The sequence below is a fragment of the Augochlora pura genome, chromosome 2, assembly GCF_028453695.1.
Source record: "Augochlora pura isolate Apur16 chromosome 2, APUR_v2.2.1, whole genome shotgun sequence".
NCBI lineage: Eukaryota > Metazoa > Arthropoda > Insecta > Hymenoptera > Halictidae > Augochlora > Augochlora pura.
In genome coordinates this window covers 22,424,429-22,439,670 of record NC_135773.1, presented here as the reverse complement: position 1 = coordinate 22,439,670, position 15,242 = coordinate 22,424,429, and the positions used below count along the sequence as shown (strand labels likewise).

General features: G+C 45.5%; 2 protein-coding genes across 2 annotated transcripts in view; one reads left to right on the top strand and one right to left on the bottom strand.

The window, feature by feature from the left end:
- Nucleotides 1-5,075: 5,075 nt before the first annotated feature.
- LOC144477029 (mediator of RNA polymerase II transcription subunit 20-like) overlaps nt 5,076-15,242 on the top strand; it is a 137,434-nt gene continuing 127,267 nt past the window's right edge. The window contains exons 1-2 of the mRNA XM_078194444.1: nt 5,076-5,215; nt 5,502-5,644. Coding sequence (XP_078050570.1) covers nt 5,202-5,215; nt 5,502-5,644 — 157 coding nt within the window. The 5' untranslated portion in view covers nt 5,076-5,201. The remainder of the gene's footprint in view (nt 5,216-5,501; nt 5,645-15,242) is intronic.
- LOC144477037 (facilitated trehalose transporter Tret1) overlaps nt 14,329-15,242 on the bottom strand; it is a 54,695-nt gene continuing 53,781 nt past the window's right edge. Inside the window, exon 8 of the mRNA XM_078194457.1 lies at nt 14,329-14,479. Within this exon, the coding sequence (XP_078050583.1) occupies nt 14,342-14,479 (138 nt within the window). The 3' untranslated portion in view covers nt 14,329-14,341. The remainder of the gene's footprint in view (nt 14,480-15,242) is intronic.

Below are 15,242 nucleotides of genomic sequence, written 5' to 3'. Positions count from 1 at the left end.
TCGCCGGAATTCGCTGCCTCTCGCGGACTTTACGCTAAACGACGTGATCTCCTTACCGTAATTAATTGGACAATTATATTAAGTTCGAGGCAAGGAGTTCCGGACCGGGCGCGAGCCGGGAGGGGGGGGGGGGGGGGAGGGGGGGCAGAAGCTTCGACCGTTTCGACGACATCCTCGCGACAAAGTATGCACGTACCTCCGCGAGGCGGCTCTCCGACGCACTCTTTCAAAGTTAAACGAGTTCACGCTTTTTATTTCTTTCTGAATTCGTTGACCGACATCGTGCTCCCCGAAGCGGATTCTAAATGTTCATGCAAATTTACGGTTTTATCGTTTACGGTGGGAAAATAAGAAATCGCGAAGCGGAATTGCGTATTTTATGCTAATAACGTAACTGTTTCGCTTGCAGAGTTGGCGTAACGTTTCGCGTGCGTTTAAATGTTTAAAAATAATTATTTCATAAATCCTGTAAATACGGAGATCGTCAATATTTATAAGTATTACCGGATACCGAGACACGGTGCTTTCATGGTACTATATCCGGTGCTATAGCTTTTCTTTTGTCACGAAAGAAATTCTAATAGTAAAGAAAAATTCAGCGATATCCAAATATTAAAGTTATTCGGCTTAAAAAAATGTCTAGTTCTAATTAACAACCAGTCGCGACGGTTAACAATATCTGTCTTGTAAAAAGCTGACATTTGGACGATATCGCGTATAATGATACTTGCAAAGGACGAACGAGAATGCAACCTGGGTAATATTCATCCGGTCAGGTCGAGCCAAAGAAACAATCACGGAGAATCGTTTACTATTCGTAACGAGGAGCCGTGGAAGGAAGCAGAAATTACACGACGCGCCGGCCACGACAAAGCACGAACTATTTCGTGCAACCCGTGGATGGAACTCGTGTACCAACCCCGGGGACGAAATTTAAGCCGCTCCCTGCCACCGTCGAATATCGACAGAATATTTAACGATCCCGGCTTAAGTCGCGCCTGTGTGTCTGTCTGTGTGTGTGCGCGCCGACCCGCTTCTGCATTTAAGTCACGCGCCTCCGGGCATCCGGTCATAGTTTCCTGCCGGTGTACATCTTAGCCGCGATTCCCGCCTATTTTTGGTATTTCGCTCGATAGTTACCGTGGTCGACGTGTTGTACGAATTGTCATTACAACCATCCTGCTCGATTCCGATACGTGCCACTAAATTATTGTATTATTTATCTTGCTGTATCCGCCCGTCGACGTTCAACCCTTTCCACTCGATGCCGTTTTAATCCTTTGCGGTCGGAGGGAAAATATACGTAATATTTCTGCCAGACTTACGGTATTTTTTGTACAGCCTAGAGAATTTTATACACCATAAAATTGAATTTTATAACTCGCGTTGAAGTTAACGATTCTTAACAATAGTTCAAGTATAAATAAATTTGATAAAAATTATTTTAAAACGTGGCGTGATCATTTTTAGCAGTGCCACAGAGTCGCCACTCGACCGCAAAGGGTTAACGTCAATTTGAAAACTATTTTGGATAATTTACGGTATCTATATATTTTATAGGATTTATTGCTGCAATTTATGCTTGCGAAATTCTAGCTACTTTGAACAGTATTTTAAAATGACAATTATACTTTGAACAGTATTTTAAAAATAAACAGATTTTATAGTATAAAAATTTGATTAGAATATTATGTGATAATCTTGAGTAGTGCCTCGGAGTCGCCACTCGAGTGCAAGGGGTTAACAGTAGCCTACCGAGTCGGTCGAAATATCCGATACCATACACGTAAGCAAGTTTTCATTTTCGTACGTGATTTCACGAAACGCGAAATGCAGTGTCCTGTTCGCAGGCTCGCGCACCCGAAGAACTTAAGATTTCTACACGGCCCGAAAGGTCGCGACGACGAATCGCCCTCGTTTCGAAGCTAATTGTTCCCGGCAGAAATTCACGGGCTGCCGACTTCTCCTAATCTGGAGATTCGGGTCGCAGGCGAAGGGCCGAGCGTGCTTCTCCCGGCTCCGGTGAAATCCTGAGAGAAAGACACAGCAAGAGAGAGAGAGAGAGAGAGAGAGCGAGAGAAAGAGCAACAGAGAGCAAGAGAGAGAAATAAGGAGAGAGAGAAAGAGCAACAGAGAGCAAGAGAGAGAAACAAGGAGAGAGAGAGAGCGAGAGAAAGAGCAACAGAGAGCAAGAGAGAGAAATAAGGAGAGTGAGAGAGAAACAAAGAGAAGCAGAGAGCGGTCCGCGAGGAGAAAAGAATTGGCGTACGTAGCGTCGCGATATGGGTCGATGGTATCCATCTTCGGGCAGATTCGGTGAAACGCCTTCCGTGTTCCACACCATAGAAAACGACGCGATTGGGATTTATGGAACTGCGGGAAGAATTAATGAGCATCGCCGTTCGAAGAAGACGCGATCGAGGGACGAGCATAAATGAGTAGCGAACGCATCGGTTTCCCGGTATGCGAATATAAGCTGGACAACTAACATCCACGTTCGAAAATCATGGGAATCGCCTTTTAAGCCAGCGACAAGCGGCGTCCTTTACGGACGCCTATTTGTACAAATATAAATCTTCTGTCTAAGCACGTTGCATCGAACCTAGCTAGCACTGCTGTCCTTGTCTCAAACGTTTCATCTATTAACCCCTTGCACTATAATAACATTCCATGCATTATTAATTTTTTTTTAAAATCGAAATAAAATTGAATTCTTCAGTTATCAAAGTCTTTACTCGGAAGTATTATAAATAGAGACAATAGTAGAAATAAAAATGATCTGGTCCTATTAAGGACAATATTAAAGATAACTAAGTGCTAATGAACGCAGGGTGAAAGGAGTCATAGTGCAAGGGGTTAATTGTCCAGCTGTCCAGATATTTGAACCTACGATAATATTTTATACAAGGTGAACAAATTCTAATCACAGTAATTGTCAACAAAATGTTACGGCAAAGGGTTATAATGCAACCTATTAAAAACAAATGTATATTTTCCTTAAAGATCCTCAGCCCACTTGCGAACGTTCGGCCAACCATTTAAAACACGTCCGAAAAAAAAGCGTTCCACCGAGCCCTCGACTAAGACTCATCATTGTTTCGATTATACGCGAACGAGAGCGGCGGAAACGCTGAAACGCGGGAGAATACTGCGATGCATTCGCTCGACTTTCGCGGAATCGCGCGGAAGACGACCGAAAAAAGTGCCGCGATTAAGGTCGATTCCGGTCGCGCGGTTTCAATAAACGAGACCTTGTGACGGCTGAGTTTTTAACGCACCCTAGAAACCCGGGGGCCCGCTTAATCGGAATGACCCGTATATTCCCATGTGCTTTTCTTCTCCGTTTCTGCCAGCCACGTTCCCCCCTTTCGTCTTCGTTTCCCGCCGCGTTCGCGAAGCAAAGCTTTTTATTAAAGTCCCTCGACAGCGCGCGCGCGCGCTCGCGGCTCGTACCTTTGCCGCGTAAACAGCGCCGATAAAAGTCGACACCCCGGGACGAGAACGCAAAGTAACTCTTTGCGCCTTCAAAGCTACGTGCCTCGGATGCGGTGGCCGGATGCCATTCGCTGATCAACGAACACCCCGATCGCGGCTTTCGAACCGCTTCCGTTTGCGACGGGCCGCGGTTTATGCGAACGCGGTTTACAGAAGCGAATAAATACGGTGGGGGACAGATGTATGCAGTCATCCTTTGACCCTTTGCACTGTGATTCCTTTCACGCTGCGTTGATTAGCACTTATTTGTCCTTAATACTGTCTTTAATAAGGCCAGCTAATTTTCATCCTTTGTATTGCCTTTATTTATTGCTGTTTCTAGACTTTGATGACACAAGAATTTAATTTCGATTTAAAATGGTACAGTTATTCTATTCGTAACGACTCATTACGTTGTATCTGTTAAGAAATTCGATAGAATAATATTAATAAATAAATAATGAATTTTAGCGCATGCTATTAAATAAGACTTACCTGACACGTGCGAGCGTGACCACTTAGTTCCTCTTCCCATAAGCGCTGTAACAGAAAAGTATAAAAGATAGTGGTCGCGTAAAAATAATCAAATTCATTAAAATCGCTTGTTTCTATATAACGCGCCCTTTAAATTTACATCGTTTTCGCGCGCTTTCGACAGATATACCGCTCCGTGTGGTCATCCTTTACTATTACGGTCGCTCGAGCATTTAATTATAAAATAGTCCATATTGGCGAAATCATACGAAACAATAATTAAAAATCCACGATTTACGTTCCGGTCGCCGCAATTTGTTTCGTACAGTATATGCAACTGATCCCGCGTATGGCGCAAATTAGTGCCGCAATAATTCTCGTCGCTTGGCAGATATAACGCGCGTTTGGGCTAGCGATAAAGAATATTAATGCTCCCCGCGGAATCTAGATACATATCCGACGAGTATATTCAATTCTCGCCTACATGTTTAATTAGAATCACATACAGCTAATAAGATATTCAGTTTAGCGCGCCCGGCCGCCTACGAACACAGTATAGCCTTCTGGTCCTTCGAACGCGTAGCCACTTGTAATATTCATTTCGCCGCGCATTATAATTTTACCGACCTATTAAACGCATGCGAACCTCGCAGGAATTGCATACGACGACCGTATCCCCCTTGTATTGATGTCACGTATTTTGAAATAAACCGCACGGTGGAGGGCGTAGATGCCCAAACATGGTCACGGAACGCCGACCAATTGGTTATGCTCGTTTTCTCGGCATGCAAATCGGGCGAGATACTAAATACTTGAGCATAAAAATTGTGAATAATACCGTCTGGTCTTCGGTGCTAGAAATTCGGTGTAAAAAGGAGCGTTCGACGCCTGGGAAATCCCATTCTTGCTTGTATTAAACACTGTCGCACTTCGTTTAAAAACACGAACGAACTTCCGTGTGAATCACGGTTATAAAGTGTGATACGTACCCCTTTCGCCATCTACCAAGAGAAGTCGAATCGAGCGGAGTTTCCCCGATTTCCAGCCGTCGTTCTGCAAACTTTTCCTCGTCCATAGTTCGAGCACAGAGGTCGCCACTTTTCGAGACTACTGCCGCCACCTGGCGAGAACCGGCAGAGTTTCGCGTCAACGCCGGGAATCAATTCAAGTTAGGCGCGTTTTCGCGTTTGACAAGTGTTGTGCTGTGTTGCTTCTGTGCGTGCCGGTGTGTCGGGGAAAACATTTCGCCGAAAATGGGTGTCACCGTGTAAGTAACGTTAAAAAGAATAATCCTTTTCCTATTCGTCAATATTTACTATTTGCCGAAAGTGCCGGCGATCATTTTTACGTACTACACGCCGTCCACGTATTTCACGATAGTTGGAGGTTATGTCGCGCGATTGGCACATGTTACGATAGAAACAACACTTTAGAACGTTCTTAATCCGTTGTTCCGACGCTTGTCGTGCAATCCGATTGCTTCTCGCGATCGTATTTTCGTAAATTCAAGAGAACGAACCACGGTGTCTGACCGGCATTTTGTGCATCCTCAGGTTGCAACAGTACCCGATGATCGAGAACAGAACCGGCCCGCAGACGATTGAATTCCTGACGAAGAGAGTGGTCGCCCTGGGCGCCGTGCAAACCGGACAATTTCTGGTGGATTGCGAGACGTACGTGTCGGTGCCGCAGCTCGGTGAGTGACTTTTAAATTTTCAAATTGAATATTCAGAATGCTGCGTTCTGCGCGGCGTAGTACGCCCTCGCGAGCACAGATGGCCGCCATTGTACGTGCATGAAGGAAACGCGACGGAAACGGGGAAAACCCTTCCGTCGTTCGTACGACGACGATATTCGTACGATTTCCGGATCGACGCTTTTTATTCTCTTTTCCTTTGAAATAATTAAAATTTATTGAACATTCGAATCCGTCCAAGACGCTCTCGTCGACTGGAATTTTATACGCGATGGGGTGCGAGGTGATGGGCGAATAAGAAAAACGTGTGTGTTGTTTGACGATTATATCTGCTTTCTTTTGGCATTTACGTAGGTGTATATAGATCACTATACAAACACGCAATAGTTTGGTTCCGCTGAAGGTCGTTTAGCGATCGTGTGTGTTCGGTACGTTAGTTTCATTACTTCTAGAGAGGTACAAACGCAGACGCTAATCGAGTTTTACGACTTAAGTACATACTTTACAACGCGTAACACAAATACACGGAGGTGGGGGCGTCCGTTGGACCGGAAGTTACACGCCCCGCTTCAAAATACGAATCTCGCGCCACCGTTCAGGCAGGATTGTTTTGTTTTGTGCTATTCGTATCTCTTCGATCGACTTTCATCACTCGATACATCACATCGTGTCCGGCCTCGTCTACTTTCCATAGTGATAAACAGAGCTAAGCAACTCGAGTGTTCCTCTTTCGATGATCGACGGTATTATTCTGTACGGTAGTATCGGCGTAGCTAGATTTTTAAATGTAATCGAAGGGAATCATTAAACGTCCGTATACAGGTGACAAGGAGAAGCGTAATTTCAATCGGAGAATCCGCGTGTTCTCGTCGAAAGTCGTTCATCAGTTTTATGCTTTGCTATCGCAGAGAATTCGTGTACGAGTGGAGATAACGGTATATTGTATATATATATATATATTTATATGTATATATCGAACGATGGTCATTCGAAAGAACGCTCGACTGCCATTACCGCTGGCAGGTGTCATTGTTCGTTTCCCGCAAATTTACGAGTCGAATGGTTTCTCTAGTAATCGTGTAAATGAATACTGTTACGCTTTCGTAATTAATTCACTTTATCGATGAAATTTTGAAAAGACGTTTTACAATGGTATCAACAGCTTATAACAATACTCGTCTTCGTATACATCGCCCAATTCGAACAATTCGATCCTGTCGGTCCAATTGGTTCATTTAAATCACTGCCAGCGGCGGTGTTAACAATCGTCGCGTTCTCGCTTTGAATTTTCGCGCGTCCTCGATATCGGGGCTCTCGTCGACGGCGCACAAATTTCGACCGGTTTCTTTTACTTTGTAAAAGGTATAAACAAACTACGTCTAAGCGTCATTACAAAAATATTAAATCTAGCAAGCGAAGCTAGGCGCGACCCGTTTAGGCGTTTTTTTTTTTTGTTTAAATATAGTAGTACTATTTTGTAACCTTAACGTACGCAGCTTTTGGAAAATACGATCTCGGAATTATTCTCTTCTCGTTTTTTTTTCTTTTAGCGTAACTACAATTTGAACATCCCTCTTCGGTTGACGGCCAGCGCTTCCTTCGAGTGTCCCATTTATTGTCGATAACTTTGTAAATAGCTCGCGTTAATTTATTGTCGACAAGTAGAAGACGTATTTATATATTTATATGTATGTATGTATGTATGTAGGTATATATAGATTTATATATACGTATATAGCCTACTTCGACAGGCCGTGGCGATTTTAATGCCCGGATAATGTCGGCATTTTGATATCTCGGTACAATAATCGGTTTGCCGTACCAAAGTTTTTTTTTTTAAATAATTCTTCTCATTTCGAATATCGAGTCTCCATACCGTACGCATATCGGTGTCGGATATTTTCGGCGACGTCTATTTCCCTCGGGAAGATAAATCCGAATACACACACTTAAAAGCGACTTTCCATCACCCTTATCTCGGTACATATATACAGACGAGTTCCGCTCGCGCATGGTACACGGGATAATACAAATCGCGGAGCGATGATGCGGGCCACGGAATACTTTTTCCAATTATTACGAAAATGGAACGTCCGCTGCTCGGTAAATATTCGAAGCGTTCGTTGCACACGTTTTTTTTTCCACGAATGCAATAAATTCTCTCGATAATAAATATTCGACTTTAGTTCTACGAATCTCTTAATCCTTTAACAGTGAACCTATCTATTTTATAGTGAACCAACCGAACTCTATAGGGATAACAAGACCTAAATTTGTTCCAGACTTCTCCGTCGTAATTATATCTCGCGAAAATGCGGTTTAAATAATTTTACAAAAGAAAAATTAGAGTAGGTTCATTTCGACAAGGTGAATTTAATGTTAATAATACAATATAATAAATATAAATAAATCCGATGAATCGATGCAATCGATTTTCCTCGACTATTTGCACTCGTCGAAGATACACGGGTTCGGTGTACAACGAACTGAAATATATCCTCAACCACGGCCTGCATCAAACGACTCTTCCGATCAGTCGCGCGCGACTACGCGTGCAGCAACGAGAATCGTCGCGGTTCCGACGTTTCGACTCGTCCAACCCGCTACGTCTACGATTACAATAAAATCTTTCAATTCACGAGAGTGCACAGTGCAGATTTTTTTTTTCCTTATTACCTCGCTGCTTAAGCTACTTAGTTGAAAGAAGGATACCGTCCGATATTAATCCAGGAAGATGGTTGGGGGGTGAGTTGTTCGTTCGCTAGATAGAAGAGGCGCTAGAAACGTTCTCGGGAAGAATACTATGTCCGCACGCTTTCGGCGCGGCTAAAGAGAATCGAGATAGTTGTGTTACGATGGTCGAAGAATTTCTCCTGTACAACCGTGTACGTACGTATGTACGTACATGTATATAGAACCGAGGAGTACAATTTTTCTTTTAGTTTTCCCTTTTTTCCTTATTTCTACGTGCACTCGTTTCACGAGCATTGCACCTAATTTAATCGTAAAATTTATTCTCTCGCATTCTCTCTCATTCTCTCTCTCTCTCTCTATATATATATTTCCCTCTTTTCGCGTTCAATACTGCGGTCCAAGCCCTTGAGCATTGTTAAGATTCATTTAGATAGATACGAGATTCGAAGGTGCCGCTCTTATTTTTGCGTTTCTCAAGACAGCGAGAAAAGCCTAACATTCTAATCGGGAGGATATGTTTTATTGGAGATTTTTCGAGTTTTCTTTTTTTCCGTTCCTTTTTTTCTGGTTTTTCGTTCGCTGTCGGTATTAATTAGAGGCCGTCGGAAAGACATAGAGAGAGCCGCGGTGTCTCGTCGATCGCTGACTCCGCTAATTCTCGCCCTCGGGGCTTTAAGTACACGCTGCTGTACACCGTCGAAGAGCCGGCACTCTTCGTTCAGGGTATCGGATATGGCAGGGATATGACTCACGGGTGTGTAAACGATTTACAGGTATAAAGAAGAAGTCCTCTGCCGGTAGACTGCACGGAAAAAAATATTATCGATCGCACACCGGAGATCTGTGTTATATGTTTTTTTTACTGATATGCTCGGATCAGCGTCCCCGATCTCGGCCGATGATTTTTCGTTAGAGTTCGTAATTATGGCGAACGCGTCGCGATGGGGTAACAGCGGAGACGTTTCACCGTTTGATAGACCATCGTCGTGCTGCTACGAGAAACAAGCATAATCCGTGAAAAATATTTTTTGTCCGTGAAGACTAGGCGCTCGATCACAGGTGCAGATCGCCGTCTCTGCAAACTCTCGACGCTTCTCTACAAACTATATAAAAATACAAAATACAAATGCCGTTGTTTTTCTTGTTGTTGTTGTTGCTTGTTCGCTCGGTCTCTGTATTCTACCAAGAGACGCGAAGAAGTCCTCTCTCAAACTCGAGATTGGATGGTATCATTGCACGAATCGGTTTTTACTATAGACGAACGCGTGTGTGCCGACGAAACTTGTAAAAAGTCGCGCGATCGTCGACGACAGCCTCTCAAAGGTTCGCTAAGTGAACAGAGTTGTACAGGATTATTATCTCTACGCGAAATAATAATTGTTTATGTTCGTTGGAAGTAATGGAAGTCGCTTTGGAATTTATTTCTCTTTCGAACGATTTTAGCGAAATTAAAGCTATTTCTATTCTTTCAATCTTTGTAATGCTTTAAAAATTTTAATTAATTTTCTTTGACGATAATTCGAGATAACTTTACATTATACGAAAATAATTTCTCTGCTCTCAGTGTCAATACAAAATTACAAATATCCAAGTCTTAAATAATTCATCTCTTTTCAATATTTTATGTATAGAATTCATAGAATTAAACAGCTGATCGTTTCACATTTAAACGAAACTATTCGTTCCTTCGGAAAGAATGTCGAAATCAGGTAGAAAACGAGATCATAATTTTTCTTTCTTCCGAGAACGCTATCACCGTGTGCCCTTTTACCTTCTCGGTAAAATCGTATCTCTCGCAGTTATCTTGGAACAACCTGTACATTTTTAAGTCCACGTTGAAAGAGAGAATGCATCGCGATCCGAGGCTGCCGACGACTTCACAGAATTTCGATCTCCATCGGTGAGCCGTTTTGTTTCCGAATTTGTCGGTCTCTCTACGAGTTTGGCAAATGGTTAATAAATTCTATTGTCGCACAGTTTAATTCGCGTGCCTCATACACACACACACACTCGTACAGTGAGCAACGAAAATATTCGATCCGGTCTACAATGATTTCAAAGGAACAATGGATCCGTTCGAACACAAAATAGAGAAAGAATTTTAAATCATTTGCTACTTGTTTTTAGTCTTTGTTCCTACAGATATGTCAATTGAGATTGCACGTTCCATTTATCAATTATATATAAATATAAAGAATTAGGCAGACTGTGGATTTTATGCGCTTTTATACGCTTTTATGCGTGGGAAATGTTAGTTCAAATGCAAAGTACATTTTAAATACATTTTGTACTACAATATACGTAGCTCCCATGTCTTACAATTAATCGAAGAAAATTCCAAAGATTTCGCATGAAAATCCGCAGTCCATCAGTCGTAATAATTTAATATTAATTATTCAATACAGTTCCACGTTTCTGCAACCGTCGGTCCAATACTTTCGCAGCCCACCGCACGCACACAACGTACATTAGCAATCGATTTACGTAACAGTTACTTAGTATGAAAGATAGTACGCGTATGTATGTATATATATAATCATATAGTATATATATATATCCGTAACATCTACAGTTAATATTGTCATCATTAAGTCAATGGCCCCCCGCGCTAAATCCTTAGAACGAGGCCCGAGCGTGTAAACCTCAGCCGGTCGCAAAATATTCGATTTTCGTATTGTATTCGTTCTACGTTCTCGTCGGCCGGTGCAGGACCGCGCTTCAACGCGTCCCGCGCGATCTACATTGCACAGAATCCCGCGTTCGCGGGGATCGATGTGAAAAACTAACGCGCACAACCCGTCCCATTAACCGGTCGTTCTACACGGTCCGCGTTTCAATAGAAAATAGACGTATTCTCCGGTGGTAGTTTCGCTACTCTCGTTCCTACGCTAGAAAGTCCCCATTATCTTTCCATCGATTCGCCGCGATCGCGTTAAATAGGAGAGAATCGACTGTTCGCCGGCCTGCGTCCTCGACGGTCAGAGACAACCGAACTGTTGGAGATGAGGTTCGACGGATCGGTCGTTACGCTTGAAAGAACGAGAGTATGGTTCTCGCGGAAGAGGCAACGTTTCCCTCGAACGCTGCACAGTCGTCTCTGTTGCGAGTCTTCCCCTATATTTTTCTCTCCGGTCGCGTATTGTCGCGCGTCGAGACCCGAGCCCGCGTTCCTCCGCGAATGGCAAAACAGCGTCACGAAATTGCGTTGCAAAGTTGCCTGGCAAAGTCGTGCCTCGAAATTGCATCGCGAAATTGCGTCGCAAGGACACGCCGAGAGAAACGTCGACGATCATCGACGGATCAGTCTATCGAGCCTATTTCTAAGTGTTTTTTTACGACTAGCTGCGCTGTCTCCCCTCGTTCTCGTGTATGTACAATGGCGGTGACCGGGCCGACACCCGGCACACCTATAGAAGTTGTTCGTGCTCTCTGAGAAGGCACGTTGCACGGAAGAGCGTTCGTTTTTTTTTATTAGTCCCGACGAGAAGGGCCCTTTCGAGGCGCGGATGTACGCGGTGTACCCAAACCGGTGACGCGGAAACGCGATTCGTTTCGAGTCTTGTTTCTGGGAAAGTATAGATTCGAAACTTGTCTTGTAGCACTTTGAGAGTTAGTAGCATGATCGGACATGTGAGAATTGAAAGAGTTTACGTTGTTCCGTGTGAGAAGTTAAGTAACTTGGTTTCGAATACAAAGACTAAATAATGACGCAAAGATGGGTAAGAATAGCTTGGAACAATAATTTATCCAGACACCAGAGGATGTCTATAGAACAAAGGCTTTTGCATTTTCTTTAAAAAAGAAATATGATCTTGTAAGTTGATTTGACGGATTTGTGATATGTTCTTGACCGATACGATTGAAATGAAACCGGTGATGCTAGAACGATATCCCTCGTTATGCGAACAACGATGAAACAAGTTTTCAATTCCAACTTCCCAGAAAGTGAGAACGATGTTCCGCGTGTCCGACGGTTCCCATCGCTTCCGGGACACCCCGCGCGCGTATTACAGTGTCCGGAGCGGTTGCTCCGACGGCCGACTCCCGGAAAATAACATGGCTGTACAGCTAATTCAATGTAATTATAACGCGTCTTGGTCAAAATTACGCATGGCTCGACGTTCACAAGGCAAATACGAAGACGATACGCTAATACAAAATTCGCGTGGTATTTTCAGTCGAGTACACCTTTCTAAAAAGGAGAGATCGTGTGGCGACGTCGTCAGACGGCGCGCGACGAGCACGGATGAGCAGAGAAAAACTGGTCAAGACAGAGAACCGAACGTCGAATCTTGTCTCGCTGCACGCTCGCCGAAAGTTTCCACCCCCCCGCTACCTAAGAACGCTAAATGGATATCAGAAATTGTACACTTTTTTTTGATTACGAGCCTTTAGAATGTCGCTTGGAATAATTAATCCTGAAACTATATACCAACCGATCGATTACCCGATCCTTCGATCAACGATACATTTCGATAAACGGGCGGCTTTGTGCCGACGTGTCGAGGCGGACTCGCCGATCGAACCGGTCCCTCCCGGATCGATCCTCGAAGGAACTTAGCAACCTAAAGTCACCGCTAATGAGATCTTCTCTCTCTCTCTCGGCAGAAATAATCAAGACTTCGTCCCCATTTCTCTCCCCCCCTTTGCCTCTCTTTCTCTCCCGACGCAGCAAAGAAACGACAGCGGAATCGAGTGAATTCTAAAAGGAGAGACACGTCCCGAGGAGACCCGTGGCTACGCTACTATACTGGTCGCGAGACGCGACGCGCCGATTCGACACGGTCGAACATCGATCGGTCGCGTCGTAACAACGAGGTTACGGTGGAGGATCGAGCCACCGATCAGGATCAACGTCCTCGTTAGCCCAGGCATCGCGCCGATCCGATCCCGGTTATAGATCCTGTCAACCGTCCTCGTGCATCACAAGTAACAAGTTTTATAATAAATGAACGCGACGGTGTCCTTGCCGAATGTCCGGCACTCTCTCTCGTAGTGCACCTGTCCGGGCTCGTACCTCCCGCCCGGGGAATATTTGTCCAGCCTCGAGAGGCTCCTGTACAGTCTCAGATAGTCGTCTTCAAGTTGCTCCTCGCGGTGAAGCAGCTTTCGTCGCCGATTACCGTCCATCCTCGCCTCCTCCTCCTCGTCCTCCACCGTCCTACCGTCCCGCCACGTTCTATCGGCCGAGAGGAAAGAGGGGGGCACACCGGTGAAACGATGATCCCGGATAGCGTCGTCCAGCTCCAAGTCGGAGAGATCTTGGAGGCTCTTCGGATAGCCGCGCCGCGATTCCAGGGAGCCCGGCTGATCCCTGAAGTTGATGGTTCGGCTCCGCCTGGGCAGGGTAGAGCTGTAGAACCTTTCGGCCCTGCCGTGACCGATGCCGTTTCTGACGATCGGCTTCGAGTCGCTCGGCCCGGCCGGCCAGGCGTCCAAGTCCTGATAGGCGTCGATCAGCTCGCGCCGTCTCGGACGCCTCGGCTGCGCCTCCGCGCTACGATCCACGTAACTCGCGTCGGCGCTTCTCGCTTGGGGGTACGCGGCGTTCTTCGGGTAGACGGATCTGTCGCGATGATTCCTCTCCGGCAGAGCGTACCGATCGCGGCTCGCCTCGCGGCCGTCACCCCTCTCCTCCAGCTGATCCGGCAGCCGATAGTCGGTTCTGATCGCGTTCCCGTTGCTTCTGTGCGCCGCCGTCGCCGGGTTGCTACCCTCGTCGGTGGACCAGCGGCCCGCGAAGAAGCCGCGCGAGTGGATGAAGTTGCCCACGTTCCTGCCGATCCTGTTCGTCTTCTCGGCGAAGATGCTGCAGTAATCGGACAGCTTGCGACCGCTCCGGCCGGTCGTCTGATAGGAGCTCGCCGCCGGCTGCTGCGAGTCTCTGGCGGCCCTTCCGTTGTACAGATCCCGCGGATCGTGTTGGTTCGGGTAGGCACCGCCCGGCAACGGCTTGTTCGCCTTCTCCAAATTTGACAGGCCGCCTGTCAACGAGGCCTTATACTACCGAGCCTGCGCGTAGTCCGGGTTCATCTCGTCCAGTTGCTTGCCCTTCGTTTCCGGCACGCAGCAGACGACGAAGCACAGACCGCAGACGGCAACCGCCGCGTAGAACCAGAAGGCGCCGTGCAGTCCCAGCGTCTGCAACGCGTTAAGAACGGTTAGCTGGATTATTGTTACCGGGACTGTGAAATAGGACCGGGCTAAAATCGAATCGAACGGATCGCGGCTAGTCCGAGACACACGGACACCTAAATAGATGTCACGGCCGGGCCGACTTCTGCGAGTGGCGTTCGCGTACGCGTGTAGCGCCGGTTTTATGAGATCGCTAGGTAAACGACCGGCCGCTTAATTGGGAATTACGAGGGAAACGTCCCGGCTGGTTATTTAGATAGCGTGCAGGAAGCTAGGAGGTTCTGATGGAGATTGTATCGCGTTCCCTCGCCACCGAATCGCAGTTTCGTAAATCTCGGGATCTCGTTTGTTGTTTCATAGTCGATATTGTTCCGCGCTCGTGCTAAAACTGCACTCCGCAGCGGCATTCGTGTTTCTTTATCTTTCACGCGAACGGAAAATATTGTGCTGGGACAGTTTAGTATAAATAACGAGCTGTCTAATTATGTTAGGTTTCCCTTGACCCTTTCGATACGAGTGCTTGATATATCCGGCGTCCATGCGACGATCGGTACAAATAACAGAATTTTATATAAGTATTAATATTTTATATAAATATCTCTAAATGTCTCCTAAGCTGCAAGTAACACTTTTGTTAAAAAACATTGTTTTATCAGCTTTTACTTAACGCTTAGGAATTGTCTTTACATCAAGGTTTTGATTGACTGTATGCGAATTTTCGACACGGCGCTTCGTATAGAAAGAGTGGCACGTCGAAGAGACTGCTCGC